Source organism: Carettochelys insculpta, chromosome 1 (genome assembly GCF_033958435.1).
Source record: "Carettochelys insculpta isolate YL-2023 chromosome 1, ASM3395843v1, whole genome shotgun sequence".
Lineage (NCBI taxonomy): Eukaryota > Metazoa > Chordata > Testudines > Carettochelyidae > Carettochelys > Carettochelys insculpta.
Window position 1 is genome coordinate 278,494,763 of NC_134137.1, and position 26,237 is coordinate 278,520,999.

The 26,237-nt window shown below is 48.2% G+C and overlaps 2 protein-coding genes across 4 annotated transcripts; both read left to right on the plus strand.

The window, feature by feature from the left end:
- Positions 1 to 303: 303 nt before the first annotated feature.
- On the plus strand, positions 304 to 7,108 carry HMOX1 (heme oxygenase 1). 2 transcript variants are annotated; one of them, XM_074983848.1, is made up of 5 exons: positions 304 to 443; positions 1,107 to 1,227; positions 3,336 to 3,827; positions 4,459 to 4,570; positions 6,373 to 7,108. In XM_074983848.1, the coding sequence occupies exons 1-5, from the start codon at positions 412 to 414 to the stop codon at positions 6,507 to 6,509; spliced, it is 894 nt and encodes a 297-aa protein (XP_074839949.1). In that variant the 5' UTR covers positions 304 to 411; the 3' UTR covers positions 6,510 to 7,108. The 2 variants fall into 2 exon arrangements, with proteins under 2 accessions (XP_074839949.1, XP_074839951.1); XM_074983850.1 differs by having other exon boundaries at positions 333 to 591.
- A 4,066-nt stretch (positions 7,109 to 11,174) lies between these two features.
- Positions 11,175 to 25,945, plus strand: MCM5 (minichromosome maintenance complex component 5). 2 transcript variants are annotated; one of them, XM_074983851.1, is made up of 17 exons: positions 11,175 to 11,220; positions 11,519 to 11,693; positions 13,434 to 13,560; positions 13,734 to 13,862; positions 15,247 to 15,419; positions 16,996 to 17,151; positions 17,695 to 17,861; positions 18,597 to 18,768; positions 18,946 to 19,057; positions 19,941 to 20,084; positions 20,508 to 20,573; positions 21,515 to 21,691; positions 22,195 to 22,307; positions 22,675 to 22,803; positions 23,904 to 24,046; positions 24,955 to 25,082; positions 25,572 to 25,945. In XM_074983851.1, exons 2-17 carry the CDS (start codon positions 11,527 to 11,529, stop codon positions 25,671 to 25,673), a joined length of 2,205 nt encoding a protein of 734 aa, XP_074839952.1. In that variant the 5' UTR covers positions 11,175 to 11,220; positions 11,519 to 11,526; the 3' UTR covers positions 25,674 to 25,945. The 2 variants fall into 2 exon arrangements, 1 of the variants encoding a protein (XP_074839952.1); XR_012643911.1 differs by lacking the exon at positions 25,572 to 25,945 and having other exon boundaries at positions 23,908 to 24,046.
- Positions 25,946 to 26,237: the final 292 nt, after the last annotated feature.

Below are 26,237 nucleotides of genomic sequence, written 5' to 3' on the forward strand. Positions count from 1 at the left end.
AAACTTCAGTGAATCCTCCCAAGTTTCCACACTGGAGCTTCTTGGTTTCCCGGGCTACCAGCTGGGCAGAAAAAGGGTTAAGGAGCTCAGGCAAGCTGCCAAATATTCTTTCAACATCCTGTTGTCGAGCTGCATTGTCAAGACTGGTCAGGAGACTCCCCCCTCCCGGGGGAGACGGGCAGAGGGGAGGGGTGGGGAGCCCCAGTGAGAAAAGTGCGTGTTGCAACATTTACACCACAGTCGGCTGTTAGACTGCTCACGTGATCCGAGCAAAGTATAAAGCAGGATGCAGGAGCAGGACTGCTTAACTCCGAGGCTTCCCAGAGCCCTGAGAGAAGAGAGGACAAAGTGGGGAAGGAGCACGGAAGACAACAGAAGAGCAAAACAGAGAAGGAAGAGAGGAAAGGAGAAATGGAAGATTCCAAGACAAACAGCTCCGTAAGGTGAGAGCGGGGCTAGAATTCAAGGGAAATGATCATAGAAAAGGAATGGGATTTCTCCCCCCTCACTCCTCTGCTGGGATTCCTTTGCTGCTCTCCATCTCTGCTGAGAAGGGGAGAATCCTTTCCTCTCCCTCTCTCCAGGAGGAAGGTAAGTTGCTGGTGCTCCTTCTCTTTCCTACTCTTTCTCTCTGGCCCCTCACCACCCTGGGATGCTTTTTTCTCCCCTCGTCACTTGCTGCGAAAGAACTTGCTTTCATTTAGGATAGGGTGGTGAGATGAGATGCTTCTGCCAGGGGTGAAAGTAACTTACTTTTCTTACAAGTATGGCCATAGTGCAGCCCACCAAGTGGAGGGGGTTTGGAGCAGGAGGTTGGAGGTGTGTGCAGTAGGACAGTATCTGCTAGAAATTTCAATGTGGAATGGAGCGCTGGAAGTTCACAGCAGGCAGGCATGATAGGGATCTTGGGGCTGTCTGGATTCCCAAGGACCACACTGCCCAGCCACTGTGTCTCAGGGGTGTGCTGTGACAACGCACCCCAGGGTGCTGGCAGCATCCAGAGCCCTGCCCACACCTGGCCAGTGTCTTATCAGGGATCTACATGCACCTCAGCTTACTTTCTCCTTTGCTTCTGACACTGATGACTTTTCCATCTGTTTTCCTAGCATGTCTGGAGACGTGTCAGAAGCCCTGAAGGAGGCCACCAAAGAGGTGCACGAGCGAGCAGAGAGCACAGAGTTCATGAAGAATTTCCAGAAGGGGCAGTTGTCACTCCGGGAGTTTAAGGTATCACTGCAGTGCTGTTGGGGTGCGTGGGGAAAACTGGTCTAGGCAGTGTCTTGTGTCTAATTCGGAATAGCCAAGCCAAGGCTCTTGAATGGGAGAATCTTTGGGTCATGGCAGCATTGTGACACTCACCATTAGGGTTACTATATTTGACCTTTCAAAAAAGAGGACACCCCTGCAAGGGAGTGTATCTGTATCTACCAATTCCTGTTGTATTAATGTATCATATATACTATAGCACATTAATATAAAGTTAGTTGGCAGATACTGCTACAGATACATTCCCTCTCCTGGGTGTCCTTTTTTATATATATCGGGTTATCATATACATATATAGGGTTATCCTGAAGTTACTTGGGCCAGATGTTGGCAGGGTGAGTAGTATATATATGTATAGTATATCATATACATATATATATATATATAGTAGTATATCATGTATATATGATAACCCTACTCACCCTGCCAACATCTGGCCCAAGTAACTTCAGGACTCCATTAATGTCTTGCCAGCTCCTGTTGTATAATGCAGTGCAGAGCTGTGCATTTCTGGGTGGGTAGTGAAACTACACTGAGCAGTGGTGTGCCTGGCTTTGCTGAAGCTGCAGAAAAGGCTGGAGAAATTTGATTTGCCGGGAAATAGGAAAGCAATTAAATGCTTGAGTGTCTATTATGGTCAAACAATGATTGAAGGCAACATAACAGTGTACATAAGAAGGGCTTAACACATCGAGGAGGTTGAAGAATTATTTAGAATGATCTAAGTGGGTATAACTGGAATTAGCAGTGGGAGAGACAGACAGACAGACAGAGAAAATCCAGTCTGGATACTGGAAATTGCTTTCTAAAACTGAAGTCAGCTAGGCTGAGGAATAGTCATGGGTTCTGAAGATTCCTTGTCATGTCATCTCTAATATTAGAATCAGCATTTGGTTTTGCACTGAACCTGAGGCTGAGTTGTACAGTTCATGGATTTGAGAAAACAGTGTCTCTCTCACATGTGTGAGAGCTGAATGAGTAAATAAATGTTAATTACCTTTTGTGGAGCCCTTTTTGTTCAGACTGAGCAGGACCAGTTTATACATACAGCTCTGTGACTTTCATTCTGCAGTATCTAGGTGTAATCCTGGAGAGATAATAGGGTTCCTGACAGCTGAATCACATAATAAACAAAGCCATAAGGAAAAACAGGAAGCCGAGTGAGCTAGACTTTCCTGAGAGCCTTGCACACCCATGGATTGTCATGCCACAGGTGTTAGTCTGATTTAGGATGCATCAATCATCCACCAGTTTCTGAAACTAATAGCATGGTTGAACTCCTGCAAATAGGGACAAGGCAAGAAGGAAAGAATCAAGTTTAAGTGTCAAACCCCATTTTGGTGGCTTGGCCACTAGAAAAATCCCCTTGTTAAGAGGAGAAAGTGTGTGGGCAGCACTAGAGGCACAGCAAACACACAACCTCATGATGCTCTTGTCGCAAAGTCCCTTTTCAGAGCTGAACTCTGCTTCCTACCCTCTTTTATGCCAGCCGTGACCTTGGCTGCCCTACTGGGAGCTTTTGAGGAATACTAGACATGTGTCTCTGAAAACACAGTCCAACCTAGTCTCCTTGAGACAACCAAAGTGAAAGGAAAGCAGCCACCCAACTTACTGAAGGAAGAGACTGGGGCTGCCGTTCCACTATCACTGGTGCCTGATCAGATCTGCCCATTGGATGAACAGAAGATCATAAAGTCAAAAGGTTGTGTCAATCCATCAAGGCCTAGGGAAGGAATAGGATCCCCAGTCTCTTGAGATAGTCAGTCAGAACTGAACAGTACATTGGAGAATGGATCTTTTAGAAATCATCTCTGGTATGAGATGGGGTTAGCGGGACATGGATTTGTGTGCTGAGGAGTAGCTGAGATGTGACCTAATATGGTTCCTCAGGCTTTAATTTCTATGATCCCAGGGACCCTAGCTTGGTGAAGATGGGGATGTGGTACAACCCAATAACCACTGACACAAACACAGTGTTTATATGTAGGTATGTTGTATTTATGTGAAGTGCACCTGGGGCTAGAGGAGAGAGACCCTGTGGCTGATTTATTCCTTCCCTTTTACTACAGATGGTTATGGCATCCCTGTACTACATCTACTCTGCTCTGGAGGAGGAGATTGAGGGTAACAAGGATCACCCTGCCTTTATCCCCGTTTACTTTCCAGCTGAATTGCACCGTAAAGCTGCCCTGCAGCAAGACTTGGAGTATTTCTATGGCCCATTGTGGAGAGAAGAGATATCATGTCCTGAGGCCACTCAGAAATATGTGGATAGGCTCCATTATGTGGGCCAGCATGAACCAGAGCTCCTGGTGGCCCACGCCTACACTCGGTACCTGGGAGACCTGTCTGGTGGGCAGGTGTTAAAGAAGATTGCCCAGAAAGCTCTCCACTTGCCAAGTACTGGAGAAGGGCTGCAGTTCTTCACCTTCGAAGGGGTGTCCAGTGCCACAAAGTTCAAGCAGCTCTATCGCTCCCGGATGAACTCCATTGAGATGGACCCAGCCACCAAGAAGAGAGTCTTGGAGGAGGCCAAGCGGGCATTCTTGCTGAATATACAGGTGAGCGACTAGCCTGCGTTTGGCTCTCCCATCTAAGGTGCAGAAGCTATATCTGAACATAGACTAGGTGGCATTTATACTGAATAGCTGAAGGGAAGCTGTGGGATGGCAGGAACTTCTGAGCTGTACTGAACTTATGTGACAGTTGCTTTTATGAGTCTCCAAAGAGACTGGATCCAGGGTAATGGATCCTCTCCAGGATACGAATGAAGCCTTATCTTGCTGCTTTTGTTCAAAACTGAGCATTTATTTTGAAGGGCAGGAATCAGAGCCCACATACCCCCTAACCCTAGTATATCCTAGTATCTCCCTCCCCTGTAACAGTCTTCTATATGAATGCTCACACCCTGCTTTCCCTGTGACCTTCAGGCTGCGCACTGAGGCTCAGCTTTCTTTGGAATTGCTCTGGGAAAGACTGTCACACTTGATACTATTAAACAAGCAAGGAATATAGAGGAGTTCATTGAGGTAGACTCCTTTCTGGAAAAGGAAAGATACATAGAATCAGTGGCTCGGCCTGCTGGCTTTCTGTAGTTCTCAAAAACCTCTTGCACAGTAAGAAGGGGCTCAGGGAGGAGAGAAGGCAGCATTTCCAGGTAATGAGGGAACTCAGTTGTTCCTTGTTTTCAAGGTGTTTGAGGAGCTGCAAAAATTGGTGTCCCAGCCCCATGAGAACGGCCGCCCTGCTGCGCAAGAGAACTCAGAGCTTCGCACAAGAGGCACCGGCAGAGCACATCAGCATGGTAAGAACCATCCTAAAGTCAGCTGTCAGTTTCCTTTTTTTCCTCCCTTTTACCTTTCCTTGCTGAGTGGTGAGAATGAGGAATCCACTACAGCTCTCCTGGAGCTTCTCTAATTCCACTCCTCTAGTGTTGGATAGTGTAGCAGAAGTGTGTGTGAGAAACTGTTGCTGAAACATGGGGAGTCTTGTGAGCTCTGAAGAAATAACAAAAACACACAGCTCTTACACAGTGCTTTTCACCAGCAGATGTCAAAGTGCTTTACAAAGGAGGGAAGTATTGGTATATCCCCATTTCACGAGGGGGGAAACTGACAGGCTAGAAAGGTTTCCAATTTAAGGGCCTGGCTCCCTCTCACTGGTTTTACAGCAGTATAACTTCATGGGAGAGACACATGTATAAGCAATGGGAGAATCTGGCCCGAACGAGACCACTTCCATGAGTAAAGGTTGTAGGTTTGGGCCTGGAAATGATCAGTGCTACAGTCCTGACTGAGGAGACACTTGCATTATTGACATGAAGACCTATCCAAACTCCTGTCTTTTGGACTGAAACTTTTTGTGCTTGTTAGTGAATATTTCTCAAAAGCAAGAGAATTATATCTTCTCCTGAGGGTTGGAAAAGTGCTTTTTATGTGATGCCCACTGCATTTCCTTTCTATGAAATATAGAAAAGTCAGAACTACACACCCCTGGGCTTCAGACCTTACAGCATTAGTAGGCCGCGGGACTTCTTTCCAAATTCTCAGAATTCCAGTCTAGCTGCAGAGCTGAAATGGCTCCATCTACTGACAAGATGCTGCCATGCAGGAATGACATGAGGTTCAAAGATAGCTTCAGCCCTTGCAAACCATGGCATTTTTGCAGGGTCAGAGTAACTACTCCATAGCAAAGGTTGTTTCCAGACTCATACAGGAGAAAGTGACTTATCTAAGAATGTGCAGTTAAGATAAGAAAGTTTTCCTTGCAACCTAAGAATTTTGAAACTAGCTACAGGTTGACTCTCTCTCATTCAGCACCCTTGGGACCTGACCGGTGCCAGTCAAGAGAATTTGCCAGATGACAGAAGGTCAACATTGTCTAGCACATTACCAATACTACCACTGCTTTCTGGGCTCTTACACAATATTTAGGGGTAAATTACAGCTAAATAACAGCACAGTACACTGAGAGCCAGGACTGGTGGCTGGAAATAAACTTCATGGGCCCACAGGAGACTTGGCCACAACCATGATAAGTGGCCGACCAGCTAACTAGAACCATGCCCAATTATGGCTGCTGCCAAACAAAAGAGTTCCAGATTAGAGAGGTTCAACCTGTAGAAAGCAATACTTTCATATGATAGTAGTTGGGCCAGTTTCATTGCAGCATAAGGAGCATTACACTCAGCTTCATCCTTTTAGGTCTCTACACAATCAAGCATGGGATAATTTTCACGGAAATGGCAGGACACATTTTAATGCATCTTTTTTTGTTACAGAATTTAATTGCTCTCTTTGCAGTTGAGCTTGGCACTCAGGGTTATTATGCCACACACCCAAGAGGGATGTGAGGATTTACACCACAAACACTACCCTTCCAAACTGGTTGAAGGCCCTTGACTACTGTCCTTGTGTCTGACTAGCCCAGCCACTTGTGGTGTACATCTGGTGTAACCCTTCACCATTCTCCTGTGCTTTTGCTCACGGTTCATTTACCAGGAGGATAGTTTCAATGCACCTCTAGAGACTGATATAAATCTAACATAGTAACAAACCCTTCCTTGTCTGATTCCTGCTCTTATCAATTTGATTTCTGTTGCTTTAGGACCAGATCCTGTGAAAGCAGGTGAAAAGACACCACTAAAGCACACAGACATGCTGCCTAGCACTCCTTTGGTACGGTGGATTCTCGCCTTCGGCTTCCTAGTGACAACAGTTGCTGTGGGCTTGTTTGCCATGTGAAGAGAAAGGACTGTAAGCCTGGGCGTCCTGCATTTCCCGCCCCAAACTAACACAGCTTCCCCAGCTGATATGAGTAATGCCTCACAGCTAGTCCTCTGCCTGGACACTCGAAACTTGGCTACGCCATCACCACTTTTCCAGTGGATTAAGAGGACACTGAAGGCTCGTGTGAATTCTTTCTGATCTATGCTGAAAGTATTTCTGAACCTGCAGACTGAACTTGACCAAAAAGCTGAGGCAGAAAGATCTTGAAATGCATGGCTGGGACCTGGCCTGGCTTCAAACAGCTCCTGAAAAGAGCCCCAGATGTAAAGTGCAGGTGTGGTAGCTTCCCAGCTGCCCAAGTTGTGGTGCTTTGTTCTGTCAGTGTTTTGTATGGCTGGCTGATGCTACAACGATTGCTTCTGCGGAGTTATAAGGCTCCCTTCAGATTGCAGACTGTTTTATATGACACTATTAGTCCCTTATGGCCTAGTCTTCCAATCATGACTCAGATCGATTTGGGTTTTAGACTGCAGAATGCTGTTGTTGCAAATTCAGTGTTGTCCTTATGTCCTATCTGTATAATTTATACACTAATAACAATAAACTTCAAAATCAGAGGACTTTGCTGTGTGTTTCCGGGGGTTGGTGCCTATCTGCTCAGGGGGAGGAGCAAGGTGCCTTTTGCTGGTTCTGTTATTCTTTAGGCAATACTGGCTGCATGCTCACATGAGGCACAGAATAGAGTTAGCAGATCTGGGCTCTGTTCCCCGTTCTGACACCAACTCATTGTGTGACCTTAGGAAAGTCTCTTAACTACACTTCCCCATCTGAATAAAACACTTTTTGATCTATGGATGAAAAGCTCTATGTAAGAGCACAGTGCTATTGTCTCTGACATTAAGGAAAAAGTTGGTGAGTCAAAGCTCTTCCACATTTCCTGGGCTTGAGCCTCAGCTAGAGTCAGTTGGTGCAGCTCAATTGACATCAGAGGAGCTGTGCTGATTTACCAAACTCATGAAGTCCTGGCCTGTCATGAATCCATTCATACTGCTTGGTTGAGAGGTTCACCAGGGATCAGGGAAAACAGGTATACAGTAAACCCTTAAAATGCACTTTTTTGCACTGGGCTTAACTCACGTTAACGTGAGTAAAGCGCAACTCAAAATCCCACTCCCCTGGCCCTGGCTCAAGCTCCCCGGCCACATGTGGCCCCAGTTCAGACCCCCCACGGCCCAGGTCCAGCCCTGGTTTACACCCGTGCAGCTCCGGCTCAACCCTCCCACCCACAGAGCTCCAGCTCAGCTCTCCCCCACCCCAGTTCAACCCCCCACAGCATGGCTCTCCACCCGAGCACAGCTCCGGCTCACCACTCCCGCATGTGGCTCTAGCTCAACCCTGCCCAAGTTCAAACACGCCCCCACTCCAGCTCACCAATCCCTGCACATGGCTCTGGCTCAGCTCTCTCCCTGCCCCCTTGCAGCCCTAACCCACCCCAGGCTTAACCCCTCTGCCCCTTCCCATGGCCCCAACCCACCACCAGGCTTAACCATCCCCAACTGCCTCCCCAGCCCCAGAACTCACCTTTCCAAAGGAGCTCCAGGTTCTCCTGCTGCTTCCCCAGCTGCAGAACATGCATTCCAGCAGGAGAAAAGCCTGCCTCCCCCCGACTTACATGAAATTCAGCTTACACATGCATGCATGGGAACTCAACCCTCACATGACTCGAGGGATTGTTGTATTTTTAAGACCAAGAAGTTAAATCCTTGGTAACACCAGACTGGCTTTGAAGTACACAGAGTAAAGACCAACGATTATGCAAAGAGTTCTCTCTGCCTACCCTTTCACTGACTGAAATCTGGATGCCTGGCTAGCAGCTAGTATTGCTGCAGGCTGTATCACATCACACTGTGATCTGATTATAAACAAGAACCCGCAGAAGGGGCTGTCTGGCATAGAACAGAGGTGTCGACAACCTTAGGTCAGCTCTTCCACTGCGGGTTCCTTTCCTCTTCTCATCCTACAGTCTCATCTGCCCTCCTGTTGGTGTGGGAGAAGGTTCCAGACCGAGGCTGGGGACTGGTATGTAGGGGCCAGAGATATGAGCTCTGGATTGGAGATATGGGTACTGGGGTAGGGTCAGAAATCAGGGGTATGGGAGGGGCCTCCAGGCTGAGGCAGGGGTTGGGGTTCAGGAAAGGGTGCGGGCTCCGGACAGCACTTAATTGAGGGGTTTCTGGGAAGCGTCTGGCTTGTCCCTCAGCTCCTAGGCAGAGGCATGGCCAGGTGGCTCTCAGCACTTCCCCTGCACACAGTAGCTGCCCTTATAACTCCCACTGGCTACGGTTGCCATCCTATGGGAGCTGCAGGGGCAGCATGCAGAACCCCCATAGCCATCCCTAGGCCTAGGAGCCAGAGGAATACGCCAGCCACTGCCCGAGACCTCAATGGACCTGAATAGGGAGCCTGCAGCCTTGTACCAAACAACGAATTTTTAATAGCCTGCAGACCAGAGCCACTAGGGTCTCTTTTCAACCAGGTGTTCTGGCCAAGAACTGGCCATCTAGCAGTCCTAGCCCCTTTGAAGCTAGGAATTCCTGGTTTCCAGGCTAACATTTAATCTTTTAGCTCAGTGGTTTTCAATTAGTACGTCACTCCTGCCTAGAGGAGACAGTGTCCTGCCTAGCTGTTTAAAGAGAGTAGTTATTAATGATTCACAGTCATGCTGGAAGGCAATAACAAGTGGGGTTCCACCAGGGTCAGTTTTGGGGCCAGTTCTCCTCAACATATTCATCAGTTATTCAGATAATGGCACAGTGAGTAAGCTTATCAGGTTTGCAGATGATAATAAACTGTGAGGGTTTGTAGGTGCTTTGGAGGAAAGGGCAAGAGTTTAAAATATTCTGGACAAACTGGAGAAATGTTCTGAGAAAAATAGGATGAAGTTCAACAAGCACAAATACAAAGTACTCCACTTAAGGAGGAACAATCAATTTCATACAAATAACATCGGAAGTGAGTAAATATGAGTAAACAGTGTGACACTGTTGCAAAAAAAAAAAAAAAAGCAGCAGCAGCAAACATGATTCTGGGATGCATTAATAGGTGTGTTGTGACCAAAATATGAGAAGTAATACTTCCGCTCTACTCTGCACTGATCAGGCCTCAGCTGGAGTACTGTGTCCATTTCTGGGTCCCACATTTTAAGAAAGATGTGAAGAAATTGGAGTGGGCCCAGAGAAGAGCAACTAAAATGATTAAAGGTCAAGAAAATATGACCTGTGAGAGATTAAAAGAATTGGGTTTGTTTAGTTTGGAAAAGAGAAGGCTGAGAGAGGACATGATAGCAGCTTCCCAGTACCTAAAAGGGTGTTACAAGGAGGAAGGAGATAAATTATTTTCCTTTGCCTCTGATGATAGGACAAGAAGCAATGAGCTAAATTGCAGCAAGGGAGGGTTAGGTTGGACATTAGGAAAAAATTCCTAACTGTCAGGGTGATTGAGCACTCAAAAAAAATTGCCTATGGTGGTTGTAGAATCTCCGTCACAGGCCATATTTAAGAACAGGTTAGATAAATATCCAACAGGGATGCTATAGATGGTGCTTGGTCCTGCCATGAGGGCTGGGTGACTGGGTGACCTCTGGAGGTTCCTTCCAGTTCTAGTATTCTATGGTTCTGACACACACACATATAAGTGTATTTGTGTGTGTATGCAGATTTATATATGCATACACATATGTATTTATGTGTATGTGTGCATGTGTAATGTATATCTGAAAAATAATGGTTCCCTGTGATAATGCAGGTGGTTAACCATAGATTTTGATAGGACAGCTACTTTTTGACATTTGGATACTTCAGTACAATTAAGCTGCAACATATTTGTACTCTTATTGAAATGCTTTTCCAGAACGATACTTTTACTTAGTTACATTCTCCCCTAAGTAACAGTACTTTTACTCAAGTGACTTTTGGGGTACTTTTTCCACCACTGCCAAATGCGTTTTCAATAGCAGCCCTTTTTCGAGTATCTTCTGCTCCGTGGAGATCCTGAAGGCAATCTGTTTCCAGGGGCTACAGCGAGGCCTAACAGGCAACGATGACACTACTCCGGAGGCAGGACACACTTCTGATTGTCCCTCCGAATGCAAAAGAAGAAAGACTCGGGGAGCTGGCGCTCTGGTGGTGGCAGCAGGGATGGTGATGGAGGGATACCTGGAGGGAGCCTGCTGGGGGCGTGGAACGGTTTCTATAGCGGGGGGCGCTGCTGATGCCACCACGTGTTTGGTGGACGTTGTCACGACGTCCAGCCGGGGCAGCAGCAGCCCGGGCACTGTCCCGCCGGCAAGAGCAGACAGGACGCATGGGAGCAGCAGCGAGCGGGATCGAGCGGCTCTGCCCAGCCGCCATCTTACTCCCTCCCCATCACTTGTCACTTCCCAACCCCGGCTCGGCTGTTCGCGCCAAAGCGCGCCTGACCGCACGGGGAAGGGGTGGGCCTTCTGCACCTCCTCCAATCCTCTTCCGTCGCCATGGCGACTCCCCGCTCGCTTCCCGGTCAGACGGGACTAGGCGGAACGTTCCCGGGCCAATGGCTGGCGTCAAGCTTCAGCCTGGCCAATAGGGCCGCGCGTCTCTGATGACGCCACTACGCTTCTAGCCCCTCCCCCTAATTTTGCCGCGAAAGTCGGCTGGTTCGTGAGTGGCCGGTGCTGCGGTGAGTCGCGGTGAGTGAGCGCAGTAGGGCTGGGGGTCTGATGCGGGAGGGTCCGATGGGCTTGGGGAGACCCCGGCCCGGGGGAGAATTGGTTGACGGGTCCCCGGGGCATTGGCGCTAAGGGGGTGAGATGAGGTTGGGATGGGGGGTCGGATGCGGAGACTCCCCTCCCTCATCCAGGGAAGGTCGGGGTGCGGCGGGGGATCGGGTGGGGGAGATTGCGGAGGTGCGTTGGCGGGCAGCGCTCTCCAGGGACCTGTGCTAACTGTATTCCTTTCTCTGTGTGCCACCCGGTGCGGCCGAGCCAGTCTTTGCCATGTCGGGCTTCGACGATCCCGGAATTTTCTACAGCGATAGTCTTGGGGCTGACCCGGTGGCAGATGAGGGCCAAGTGCGGAAATCCCAGCTGCAGAGGCGGTTCAAGGAATTCCTGAGGCAGTACCGGGTGGGCACGGACCGGTCTGGCTTCACCTTCAAATACAGGTGCTGCTGAGTCAGAGGACCCCTTCCAGGCCAGCTAACTCTGTGTTTTGCTATTTACCTTCTCCTTCCCCTTTGAAGGGGCAGCAGTTCACTTTCTTTCTAGTGTGTGTCCAAGCTCTTAGATAGCACTTTCACCTGTAGATCTCAAATAGGTTTTCATGTGATGTCAATGTCATCTTTGCTGTTTGTACAGCTGCAGAAACTGAGGCAACAGTGAGAAGATAGAACCTGGTTGTCAGACTGCCTGTCCTGTGCCTCATTCACTGTACTCTGCTGCCTCCCATGATGGCTCTAGATCTGACTTTCTAGTCCCTAGTATGTTTCAGAATGTGTAGGTATGAGGTTTAGTTTGAATTTCTCTGTAGTGTAGGTCCGGGAATCTGTGCAGATCATTCTAGGAATTAAATATTTTTCTACCGCTTGCATATATTTTTGAACTGCTAGGTTTGTGGTTCTTCTGTTTTATAAAACATTGAATGTACATAAATGCTTAATTAATCCTCTGGATAATGGAAATAAAAATGGGTACAAATTACCCAAGAGACTGAGAAATAACCAACCTTTCATCTTTTATATCACTGCATCCTGATTTTTAAGGTGAACATCAATAACTGTGTTATTACATCATTTTAAAATCAAGGTTTTGGGTGCAATGGACCTGCTTGAAGTATGGAAATCATGTATGAAACTGTTAAAGCGCATTGATGCTAAACATCACGGCTACGTCTACACGTGCACCCAACTTCGAAATAGCTTATTTCGATGTTGCGACATCGAAATAGGCTATTTCGATGAATAACGTCTACACGTCCTCCAGGGCTGGCAACGTCGATGTTCAACTTCGACGTTGCTCAGCCCAACATCGAAATAGGCACAGCGAGGGAACGTCTACACGCCAAAGTAGCACACATCGAAATAAGGGAGCCAGGCACAGCTGCAGACAGGGTCACGGGGCGGACTCAACAGCAAGTCGCTCCCTTAAAGGGCCCCTCCCAGACACACTTTCATTAAACAGTGCAAGATACACAGAGCCAACAACTAGTTGCAGACCCTGTATATGCAGCACGGACCCCCAGCTGCAGCAGCAGCAGCCAGAAGCCCTGGGCTAAGGGCTGCTGCCCACGGTGACCACAGAGCCCCGCAAGGGCTGGAGAGAGAGTATCTCTCAACCCCCCAGCTGATGGCCGCCATGGAGGACCCCGCTATTTCGATGTTGCGGGACGCGGAACGTCTACACGTCCCTACTTCGATGTTGAACGTCGAAGTAGGGCGCTATTCCCATCCCCTCATGGGGTTAGCGACTTCGACGTCTCGCCGCCTAACGTCGATTTCAACTTCGAAATAGCGCCCAACACGTGTAGACGTGACGGGCGCTATTTCGAAGTTACTGCCGCTACTTCGAAGTAGCGTGCACGTGTAGACGCAGCCCACATGTGCTGTCTGGACTAAATCTTGGCACAATTTTACGAAATGGATGTGGAGGCCCTTTGAAAAATCTACCCAGGAGTCACCCCTTATGGAGATCTTGTAGTTTTCCTGGATCACCTTCCTTACCAAGGAGGCATCCCTTCAAAACCTGTCAGCTCTGCTTCCAACTTAGCCAGGTCACTCTAAATAATTTAAAGGGTGGTGACTGTGTCCCCTCCATGGTGGTTGTCTGTCCTGCTGATTTACTTGCATTTGCTAAGAATTGAATTATACTATCCACTCCCTAAGTCTTACCTCCTGGTTGCCTCACAGGGATGAGCTCAAACGACATTACAATCTTGGCCAGTATTGGATTGAGGTGGAGACAGAGGACCTGGCCAGTTTTGATGAGGACCTGGCAGACTATCTGTACAAGCAGCCTGCAGAGCACCTGCAGCTGGTAAGAAAGGGGGATACCACATAAAGGAGGACATGGAGGACTACTGTAAGAGTAGTTCTGCAGCTGGCATGCTGCCAGCTAATCATGGGGCAATTAGATGACACCAGTAACCCCGAGGATTTTTCTTGGGCTGAGTGGTAACCTGAGATGTGATACTGTTTCTCCATTCACAGCTAGAAGAAGCAGCAAAGGAAGTGGCAGATGAAGTGACCCGCCCGCGCCCTGCAGGGGAGGAGACACTTCAAGACATCCAGGTCATGTTGAGGTCAGATGCCAATGCATCCAGTATCCGCATTCTGAAGGTGAGCTGAATCCACCCCTGCTATGGGGCACTGTGGGGGCAAGAATTGTCTGCCGGTGAGCTTGATTGTAGTGAGAACTATTATAACCTGATAAGTATCAGAAAAGTAGCCATGTTAGTCTGTATCTTCAAGAACAACAAGAAGTCCTGTAGCACCTTTATAGACTAACACATATTTTGGAGCGTAAGCTTTCGTGGGCAAAGACCCACTTCTTCGGATAACCTGATAACTCACTCAAGGCTCAGTTCAGGGAGTGAGCTGGATAAATGGTTTGGGTTTGGACCCATTATATCATGATGAAACTGCACCAGTTGGCAAATATTTGACTGACCATGCTTAATGGGACTTGCTAATTCTAAGGCTGCTCTACACATGCTTTTTGAACATTGTGCCATTTGAGTATTGGTTGGAGGCAGGATAGCTAAAACCTTTTAATGTGGCTAAATTATTAAAGGTGCTTATACAGCTTATTCCCTTAAGCATAAGGAAATAAGTGGTACTGATACAAAGCACTTTTATGCAGTTATATCCGTGTTTGTGCTAGAGGGTGTACCAATGTAACTACTTCAGTAAAATATCCTCCCTAATTGAAATAGTTGCCTGGATTCCAGAACTGTGCACATACACTAAGTCTTAGTAGCTGTGGTGACTATTTTATGGTCAAAGTCTCAGTGGATGGATATTTTCATTTGTCCATTAAACAGTAAGAATTATGTTTGTCCTTCTGAGAGTCTTTCTCACCACAAGCTTCTCTAATCAGTGCAGTGCAAAATGCAGCAGGAAGAGACATGGGTATCAAGTAATGAAGCATCTTGTTTTTTAAAAAAAAAAAAAGAAAAAAAAGAAAAAAAAAAACACAGTCCCTTCCCTCTGGTGTGAGGCTGTGCGGTGCTACCTGTCTTGTCTGCGTGAGGGTACTAGCTGCTTCCCTGAGACACAGGCCACAACTTTTAAACTTTAATCCATTAAAGGAGAAGGGCTTGGGGATGGAACAGACTTTTGGGCCAGGATACTGTAAGTTCCATTATTAAGATGATACTCATAGCACACACTGAAGTCCAGCTATTTCATTTTCACTAGAACCAAGGAAAATAACTGACCTGGCAGGCTATTGCCTGGGTCTAAACTACTGACCTGAAATATTCTGCCAGGGAGAGGGGAAGGGCGTTGTGTTAGGAGGATGTCCTTCAAAATTCCAAACATTCCTTCTCCGTTCCCTCTATGGGCAGCTTTCCCCACATTGCCATGAAGCATCACAAGCCTGATCCTGGCAGCTCTGTGCATGAAGGCAGCTGTGTTTTCCTGGCTCTGTCTGCCTTAATGAGATTTTCCCTTCTCTCTGTGTGAAGTGTTTTCTTATCATTCCCAACTTCTCCTTTCTCAGTCTGAACAGATGTCCCACCTGGTGAAGATCCCTGGGATCATAATTGCTGCAACTGCTGTGAGAGCCAAAGCCAGCAAGATTGCCATCCAGTGCCGCAGCTGTCGTAACACCATCAGCAACATCACCGTGCGTCCTGGCCTGGAGGGTTACGCGCTGCCCAGGAAGTGTAATACGTATGCAATGGGCATCCTTTCCGGAGTCCTGGCTGGGGAGGAGAGACCAATTTTAGATCTCGCTCTATGTCCTGTGCTGGGACCTAGAGGACCATCATCTAGCCCTTTGCTGGATGGAGCGTCCTCTGTGCTTGTGAAGAAGTCTGTGATGATAGATAGTTCAGCAGTGAGTTGAAAGCCTTGCCAGGTCTGTATATATTGAGGGTGGTTAAGGCCAAACAGTAGTTGCAAACATACAGAAGTGTGGTCTCCTGCCCCTGCCTCTGAGCTTAAAGAAGACAGTCACACCCAGGCTTCCCTCCTTCAACACCTCACCTTCCCAAAAATTCCTCTCTCCACCATCACAAAAGCCACTAAGTACCTTCTGAGTGCCAGAGAGGTGCTCAGCTTGGACTGTGCTTTAAAAAGAGATGGCCCATGTCTCCAACCTTTCTGTTGAAGAAGACTGGATTTTACTAATACTTCATATGGCTCAGTCAACACTCACTGTGCGCATGTGTGCACAAAGGTAAATGAAATGCCTTGCTAGGTCATCTGGCCCATTTAATTATTTTACTCTCCCCTGTCCACAAAGAGTGCATTGCTCATTTCAGCAATACTTTCTCATACTTGAGGCTGTGTTTACTGTACAGTCTGGCACCAGAACTTCTGTCACTCGGCTGTAAGTAAAATCACCATCATTGCCAGGCACAAGGCGGTTGCACCAATGCAGTGCTATGCTTGTATTCATGCTCTGAATTATGCCTTACACTACAGTCAGCCCACTGAATTCAGTACGGGTAGTTCTGGTATAAAGTGGCGCTGAGCATAAATCAGGGGGGCTTGAAAGAGCTCTGTGCACTTTGAATGGACTCCACAAAGCTACCATTCCAAGGGATTTAGATGCCCAATTTCCATGAGAAACTAAAAGGAGCTGGATTGTAACAGAGAGGTGGCCTTGTTAGTCTGTACTCCAACAAAATGCAGCAGAAACGTAGCACTTTAAAGACTAACAGTGATTTATTTGGTGATGAGCTTTTGTGGGACAGACCCACTTCTTCAGATCAATTTCATTTCCAATACAGACTGACATTTATAAGTACAGAGGACCAAAAGGAGAAAAAATTGCAATAAAAACTGACAAATAAGTTAGGATAGAAGGAAGCTGATGAGAGGTGGTGGGATGCTAATTGTCCTGTCTGAGATAATTACAATCATCAAAGGAGGGGAAGCGGTCCTGGTAATGCTTGAGGTAGTTGTCACTGTTCATACCACATGTTAATGTGTCGAATTTGAGTATGTACGCTAACTGACAAATCTCTCGATCTAATCTGCTGTTAAATTCTCAGGGCTTTTAACAGAATGACACTTTCTGGAGGGGAAAGCAGGGGATGCCAACATGCCTTGCCACTTGCTTCATTTATGGATTGCTAGGCAATCCTAAATAAAGGCAAAAGTTACCTTTGTGTATTTACAGGGCACTGTTCTCTGTCACATGACTGTATGCAAGTAGAGCTTCCTGGTGGTCTCTCCTGAGTCCTAATGCCACTGACTAGCTTTGTGTGACTTGGTTCTTCAATGTTCCCCCTTTGCACAGGGAACAGGCTGGCCGCCCAAAGTGTCCCTTGGATCCGTACTTCATCATGCCAGACAAGTGCAAGTGTGTGGACTTCCAGATCCTGAAGCTCCAGGAGTCTCCAGATGCTGTGCCACATGGAGAGATGCCCCGGCACATGCAGCTGTACTGTGACAGGTAATGGTGGTCTCTCTTGCACCCTGTCTTGAGAGTTGTTTCAAGGAGAATCAATGGCAACTCCAGCTATTTGCTGGATGAGGTGGTTGGTAATCTGGATTTGGATGTGTGTATGGGGGCTCTCATCTCCCCAGCTTTTGCAGCTGGGAAAGATTGGTGGGGAATGGATGTAAACAAGGATTTTGAATCTCACTCGATCCATTTTTGTATACCTACCTCACAACAATTCCATGAGGCTTAATGGTTTGTACAGCGCTTTGAGATCTTGTGTGCCAGAGTTGTGACAGTACCATCTTACAAGGAGAACCAAACTGAAATGAAAGAGATCTTTCTCTTTTTGTTGGGCTGGAGGTGGAAGATGGCCAATTTTTGGCTTGAGGTTCCTATAGTGGCAGCTTCAAGGTCCAGGAATATAAACACTTTGTCTAAGTTGAGATTGGAAGTAGAGGAAGAGGTGAAGGGGTTTTCCCATCTCTGATAGCCTTCCTTCCCATCCCTTTCCCATACAAAAATAACACTCATCTCTCCCCTTCCACTTCTCAGGTATCTGTGTGACAAAGTTGTCCCTGGGAACAGAGTTACCATCATGGGCATCTATTCCATCAAGAAATCTGGCCAGACCAAGAGCAAAGGCCGGGACAATGTGGGAGTGGGTATCCGAAGCTCTTATATCCGTGTGGTGGGGATCCAGGTGGACACCGATGGCTCAGGTAAAACCATTTGGTTTCCTCTCTGGCTCAGATTATGACATGGAGTTAGAAGATCCTCCATTCCAAACAGTCTTTATATGTGATTTCATGTAGCAGAGATCAGAGACTGATCCGGGCAGGATGTAGCATGAGTTCCAGGTTCCCTGTATATATGCACTTTGGCTTTCTTATACAGCTCTGTACTGCTTGTGCACTGTAAAACTCAACAGGAGACCTCATCACCTTTTAAAAAAAATCCAGCTCATATTTCAAAGCATTATCAGTTTTTGTTTTATACCAAATGCTTCACTCCAAAAACCTCAGGCATTGCTGCTTCCTGCAGATCCTGATTTCCTTCGTCCCCTAGCCCCACACCCTCCAGCATCAATCAAGCCTACTGATCTTTCTCTCCCCATCGGGCTATGATCCACACCACTCACCTCTTTATATCCATTGCACTTTTCCAGGATTGGTTGCTGTCAGCTGACCCAACCTTAACTCTAATCTCCTTTTTTTGCAGAACAAAAATAATGCCTTCTGGTCTACTTAAAGTAGCACTATTGGGTTTCATAGCAAACTCTGGTGCCTGCTGTGTTTCATTAACTCCACTATCCTTTTCCTGTGAACAGCATTACTAAAGTAATGCCCAAACCCTTGGCTGGATTCTGGAGAAAACTCAGTGGCCCGCCAGGCTTGATCTAGGTTCATCTCTTTTGATGACAGTTCATTCAGTTTACTTCCCTCTGTCCTTTCTAGGCCGCAGTTTTGCTGGCTCCGTGACTCCACAGGAAGAGGAGGATTTTCGCCATCTCACTTCCATGCCCAACATCTATGAGACTATCGCCAAGAGCATTGCACCCTCGATCTACGGCAGCACTGACGTCAAGAAGGCCATCGCCTGCCTGCTGTTTGGAGGCTCCCGCAAGAGGTCAGGGAAGTGCCAGACTGGGAGCAGGGGCAGAGAGGCCCCACAAGGCATAAAACCCTTCTGGGATCTTCTGTTTCCTAACAGCAGAAAGTTTCAAGTCTAATGATGGGTTTTTTTTCTGTGCGCACTGTCTAACCGAAACACCCCTCACCTCCCACCTTCTGCCTTTCTCTGCAGGCTTCCAGATGGGTTAATCCGCAGAGGGGACATTAACATGCTGATGCTGGGAGACCCTGGCACAGCCAAGTCCCAGCTCCTGAAATTTGTAGAGAAATGTTCGCCCATTGGGGTAAGTGTTGTAGGTAACCCATATTACTACTTTATCATTGGGCAGAAACTTTGTATCAAGGGGAGTCGTTTTGCTTTTGCTTCATGCATCATTGTGAATCAAAGCCAGGAGATGATTACATTAATGGTGCATGGGTCAGAACTGAAGCTGGTGCATGTTTCTAGAGCAGTACCTGCCCTGCAGTGCTGACCAGCTCTGGGCCTGCTGATCACCATAAACAGTAGAGGATTGGACCGATCTGGATTGGAAATGAGAACTTCCTCACAGGCTCACTTTCTGAACACAGCTATGATTTATTGGAATATTTAACTGGGCATGTTTTCCCTAGCCTGTTGTCCAAGCTGGCTGAGCTGCGTATACCCAACTGAATTAACAGAGAATTTGGAAAATCAGGTGAAATTAACTTGGACTGCATCGGTCAGATATCGAGATCCAAACTGAGTGTGAAATTTTATTTCCATCCATGTTTTTCTGTCATCGCCATCCGTGTTGCATCCAGGCACCCTTCTTCCTCTTGAATGAAACAAACATGATTTCACAGCCCACAGAAGGGGCCAGATAGATTACTCTCCGTATTTAATAGCTGCATCATCAGCCTATGAGCCCTCTAATGCTTTGTAACTGCTTAGCCCAAACCCTGGCTAAATAAAGGCCCCTTATTCTGTACCTTGAAGACGACCAAACACTGGCATCCATGTGCGTGCTGAGGAGGTACTCTCTGGGGTTCAGAATCTCTCAAAGCAGCTGCTGTGTTGGCTTGTTGTGGTTTTGAGGCTAAGGTCAATAACCCACTACTGGGTTTCTTTCCTTCCCTGGATTAGTGGTGCAGACTCAGGGTTGCCATGGTGCCTGACCCCCAGTCCTCTTCCTGTCCCTCCCTCAGGTGTACACCTCAGGGAAGGGCAGCAGTGCAGCTGGCTTGACGGCCTCCGTGATTCGAGACCCTTCTTCGCGGAGCTTCTTCATGGAGGGAGGAGCCATGGTGCTGGCGGATGGGGGAGTGGTCTGCATTGATGAATTTGACAAGGTACAAACGTAGCACTCTAAGCGGAAGGCTGTACAATGCTCTTTTAGGGTAATGTGAAAGGAAGGGCTGGGGGAGAAGGGGGGTAGCTATGTTCCCTCACCAGGGAGGGAATGTGTGCCCTGATCCAGGAAGGGGAGGGAGTTGGCCACAAAGGTGATGGTTTGTGCTGCGGTGTAGAATGTAGAAGGGAGGGCATTTTTATGGTGCATGGAGACCTGTACCTTGTGGTGGAGAGCAGGAAAAGGAGCTGGCAAGACAACTCCATTTGTGTGCATTAAAAATAAGTGAAAGTTGAACATCCTGGAGGAGGAAACAGTGCTGGCAGTGAGGCTGTCCTGTGAGCCCCAGCTTCAGAAAAGTTTATTCAGCTGAAATCCAGCAGGTGTGAACTATTTTATTTTTCCTCCCCTGCCCATTAACAAGATGCGGGAAGATGACCGAGTGGCCATCCACGAGGCTATGGAACAGCAGACCATCTCCATTGCCAAGGTGAGCCAACAGCAAACCACATTGGCTTCTAATCCACATTGAACCCTCTGCAAAACTGCAGAGCCATTGTTCAGACTGGGGGAATGTGGGGAGAGAGAAGTGGGAGCTGGAGGGGTAGTTCCCCAAATCTAGCTCAGGCCTTCTTGCAGAGCAGGGTGATCAGCTCTCAGTGATGCAAGGGGCTGAGCTCTAGGATTCTTGGCTAATAATTGGTTTAACAGATTCTCCAGTTGGTGGGGTTTGGAGCTACCAACTGCTCTGGTCTGGGAGCAGCTGGCCCTGCTGGGTCTGAATGAGGCTCAAGGAAATCCTTCTCCAATTCATCATGAACAGAACTGAACTTGGGGTCTTCCCTTACTACTGGCAACTCTGCCATGCGCCTTGCTGCTCACACTCACTCCTAGGTGTAACTTTTGACTCTTCTCCCCTTCTTCTGCTGTCCTAAACTTACAGTTTCTGCTTTTGCCAAATCAAACTACTTCCCAGTACTGTATCTCCAGTGCACGCCTGTTCCTCTTCATTTCCATCATTAAACTTGTGATGGGATGACTCCCTCAAACTCATCCAAGGTGCCCTCCATGACCTCTTTGCTTGTCTATATAGTAACTCCCATCCCCGTGGTGTTATGAAGTTCATGTGGCTGTGCAGTCCCAACCCTGTATAGTCACCTTGCCAGCTTCCACCAGTAGCGCGCTTCCTTGGCCAACAGAATGCCATGTATGGAGCCTTATTTAAATGCTGGTGCATGTGAGGTTTCCTCAGGGCTCTGAGAACTGGAGGTAGAGGAAATGAGTAACTAGCTTTCCCATCCCCCGTCATCTTGAATTGCTTCTGTGTGGTCCCAACATCACACAGTGCTTTAGGAGCTGCATTAATAGCCAGCAACGTGGCTATTGTGTTGAGTGGAGGCCAAGCCCAACATCCCTTTATTTCCCATGCAGGCTGGTATCACAACCACACTGAACTCCCGCTGCTCGGTCCTGGCTGCTGCCAACTCCGTCTTTGGGCGTTGGGATGAAACCAAAGGCGACGAGAACATAGACTTCATGCCCACAATCTTGTCCCGATTTGACATGATCTTCATCGTCAAGGATGAGCACAATGAGGAGCGAGATGTGGTGAGGGCAGGTGGCGGGCTGGGTGTTGTGACTTGGCTTGGCTGTGTAGGACACACATGGCAGGCGCACTAGCAGGGAACCGTGTTGGGACAGAGGATTTGTGGAAGGGGGCAATGGAGGAAAGTGTTTAACCAGCTCACCACCTCCAGCTGGTCCAGTGCCAAGTGAGTGCTTTGAGTTGGAGTAACTTCCAGAGGATCTTCTATAGCAAGGCTTTGTACATCATATACACTTTGGGTGTGTGGAAGGGCAAAGAAATTTGGCAGGGACTAGAAGTTAGAATTAAAGGTGTCTCCTGTGGTCACAAACTCTTTGCTCTAAAACTCTGACCTGTTAGTGCTTAAGAGCACAGAGCAAGGCTCATTTGTTCTCCTGAGTGGCTGAGAAGAGAAGGGTGGAGTTGGCTTTTTCTTTTTTGCCTTGGTTCCCGCAATGAAGCAGAATACAGCATTCAAAGTGTGGAAGGAATTCTCTTATCCACTTCTTCTCTGCCCTGCATCTAGACGCTGGCAAAACATGTGATGTCGTTACATGTGAGTGCTCTGACTCAGACCCAGGCCGTGGAAGGTGAGATTGAGCTGAACAAGCTGAAGAAGCTGATCTCCTACTGTCGAACGTAAGTCTGCTGTGACTCTCGGGGTGGGGCGGGGGAGGAGTTAGTCATGTCACCTCACCTCCTTGAAGTGACTTCACTAAGGTGGGCCCAGTGTCAGACATTTAATCTCTTAGTGGGGGCTGTCAACACTCCTTTACAGTCAGCACCCGGCATCTTGGGTTATTTACCCCTGGGTCTAAGGAGGACCTGGTCACTTCTGCGGTTCTGTTTGAGATGCCAACATGGCAAGTTCTCACTAGGACCTAGACTCCCCAGAATGGTGGAAGGGGAACAGGGGCCACCATTTCACTACACAGATAGGAAAAGACATTGTGACAGCACCCTATGTATCTTTTGGTTCATGGTGCTTCCTGTTCCCTTCTCACAGTAAGTGTGGCCCACGCCTATCGGCAGAGGCTGCAGAGAAGCTGAAGAACCGCTATGTCCTGATGCGCAGTGGGGCCCGCCAGCATGAGCGGGAGAGTGATCGCCGGTCCAGCATCCCCATCACTGTCCGGTGAGAGCACGTCTGCCCAGGTGCAGGAGAGAGGCAAAGGGAATGTGAATCCTAGGTGCTTTGGGTGATTCTATAAAGGGAATATGGTCACTATTTCACAAGCTCCTTGAGAAGGGAATGGGCACAGAGTCATCCCAGACCTGCATTGAGTTGGATCGTGTTAAAGCCGCCAGAGCTAAGCAGATGTTCTCAGGCTCTTGTAAGTCCTGCAGTCCTAAAGACGGCTGTTCCTCTGTCCTCCAGCTCCACCTCCTGCCACCCAGCTGTCCTTAAAGTCATCACCTTCTGCTGGCGTAGGGATCTTGAATAGAGTCCTGCAAATCCATAGGTATCCACAGCTCAGTTTTCTGGATAATGGATGCAAATACAAAAATTTATATCTCAAGCCCTGCAATTTTCCCAATATCCACTTTATATCCTTGGGTATCTGCATCCGTGGATGTGGGTGAGGATATCTGTGGCTTATGTTTGCAAGTACAGATGTGGCTGCAGATACAAATGTATCTGCACAGGGCTCTGCTCAGAAGTCTTCAGTGCAGGCTCTCAGTAATGCAAGGTAGTGCCATGCAGAACTCCAAGAGAGCTTCCCTGGAGGCAGCACCACCTAAAGGAAGATGGCTAAGGCAGAGAGACAAAGGTGTCTCCAGGCTGCTCTTGGCTCTTGCTTATGGAGGAGGCAGACTGGGAGAAAGCTTCTCTTTCTGGCTAGAATCTTCCTCTCCCTCATTTCTAATGGATAACAGAGTGTCTGCTTAGAGGTAACTGCGCACCCCTATCCAATACTTGGGTAGGGGGCCCTGCCTTGGGTTAGCTGTTTCCCTTGGGTGGGGGTTGGGAGTATGTGGGGAAAGACTTGGGATTCATAGATTCCCAAAGCCAGAAATGACCATTATGGTGATTTAGTCTGACCTCTTGTAAAACACGGCCGGTAGAGCAACACCCCCCACCCCCCCCAAATAATTCCTGGAGCTGATCTTTTAAAAAAACAGCCACTCTTCAGAGCCCTGCAAATTTGTGAGCATCCATGTTCGTGGCTAAGGGATTTGAGGGAGTGGAGCCCCATGGCGACTTTATTAAAAGCACTTCTCTGTGGTTCCCAGGCAGCTGGAGGCCATTGTGCGCATTGCAGAGTCTCTCAGCAAGATGAAGCTTCAGCCTTTTGCCACCGAGGTGGATGTCGAGGAGGCCTTGCGGCTCTTCCAGGTGTCCACACTCGACGCAGCCATGTCAGGCAGCCTGTCTGGTGAGACCCTAAGGGATGTGTGTAACCCCCTCGCCCCAGAAACCTCTCGCAGTGTCAGCCATCTCCTTTGAGCCCATTCTCCATGGATCCAAGCGTGGAGGATAAACCCCACCACACAGCAACCTCTAGCCACCACCCCAGTGCTGCCGGGTGGCTGTGATGCTGACTCACGCTGGGCATGGCAACAGGTGCCCTTTGTTCATTCAGACACAAGTATCACATCACTCCGCTCCAGGCGGAGGGTTAGTTTAGTGCCCAACACTCCCATTGGAAGTGGGTGTGGCACCTGGACTTTCCCAGGCCCCAGAGGAGATGCATGAGTCTGGGTGTTTCCTAGCATAGAACAGAAAACCCAGAATTTTTTTATTTGAGATATACCTACCTATCTCATAGAACTGGAAGGGACCTTCAGAGGTCATCAAGTCCAGTCACCTGCATTCACAGCAGGGACAAGCACCATCCTTGACAGATTTTTTTTTTTTTTTTAAATCTGTTTGCCCCAGATCCCTAAATGGCCTCCTCAAGGGCTGAGCTCAACCCTGGCTTTAGCAGGCCAATGTGCAAACCACTAAGCTATTCCCTCTCCCCCCACCCCCGCCCCCGACAACCCCTCCAATGTGGGTGTGAGGGCTGGATCCTCAGCTGCCCCCATGTTACTAAGGGTAGGGTAAGGAAGTAGGCCCCTGACTGTACTGCTCCTTTTAGAGAGAGACTTACCCAGAGGATTTGCAGAGGAGTGTGATAGTCAGAAGTTGAGAGAAGGAGAATTCAGTCTGGTTGTTTGATATTCAGTCGCCTGTTGGGAAGGAAGCCCAGGGTTGTCCTCAGTCTCTTCTGTGGGGAGGGGTCTCGTGCAATGTGAGGTCTTTGGGGGTGCTGGGATGTCCAATCTGATGTCTCCTCTCTAGGAGTGGAGGGCTTCACGACACAGGAGGACCAGGAGATGCTGTCCCGCATTGAAAAACAGCTCAAGCGCCGCTTTGCCATCGGCTCCCAAGTGTCAGAGCACAGCATTGTCCAGGACTTCATGAAGCAGGTGAGCCTTGGGGGTATATATTTCCCCTGGTGGAGCAGTCTGAAGGGCTGTGAGACAGAGAACCTACAAAATAGCTATAGTTGTGAGGACTCTTCACTGAAAGGTGACAAGGCTACTGCTGTTCCTTTCCTATCAGCTGGATGCCAGGGAGTGTCTGAACCACGGGGGTGGGTGTTTTATATAGGGAAGGCTGTAGGAGTTCTCTGTTCTGAACTGGCCCTGGGACCCTAGAACTCACTGCAGGTCCCAACTGCTCCCACTGAACTCGGAGCAGTTGAATTCCAATGCAGGACACAGGGGAGAGTTTGTCCTGTAATACCAGGCCTTTCCCTTTGTAAGGTAAATGTCTGTCAGTCTTAATTGGTTTCAGCGTGGTTTCTCTTTGGGCTACGGTGAACTTTTCCTGGGTGGACTACAGCACCCACAGTGACTGGCTGTACCATGACAGGTCCGTAAGGGATTGCCATTCTTCTGCGCCTCTTTTTCCAGAAATATCCCGAGCACGCCATCTATAAGGTGCTACAGCTCATGATGAGACGTGGTGAGATCCAACACCGCATGCAGCGCAAAGTCCTCTACCGAATCAAGTAATCTTGCTCCCTCGCCCTCTTGCCGGTGGCCAAAACCATCCCAAGCAAACAGGGGCCCAGCTGGTGCTGATGAGGATGCTCTGAGTTCCAGCAAGGTCTTAGTGAGGAAGGCAAAAGCCCTTTCAGGCTGGTCTCTCCTGTTCATGGAAGAAGCCTCTGACTGGGCAGCCAACGAGGAGGCCACCTCAGGTTTTAACCAGAGTTGATGGCAGGAAGGACCCCTTCTCTTGCATCACAGCTGCTCTGGCAACATCGTGATGATATTGCAGTAAAACACGGCAAAGCTTTTAGTTTGTATTAAAACTCAAAATAAAAGAGAATGTTGGTACCAGTGTCTCTGATGATATGAAGGGAGTGGAGGGAGGAGTTTTTTCCCAGCTCCCTTTTGTCATTATGCAGCATTCTCCCTTACTATGTGGGTCTGTTCTGCTTTGCTCATGGCTGACCTGGAATTTCCATTCGCTCCCCCTGCTAGCTTGAGTACCTAGACATGTTTCCTCCCTCAGGATGGGCCTTTCAGCCCTGTTGGTTGAGGTCACACATACACCTGCAAGTGCCGGGGTGG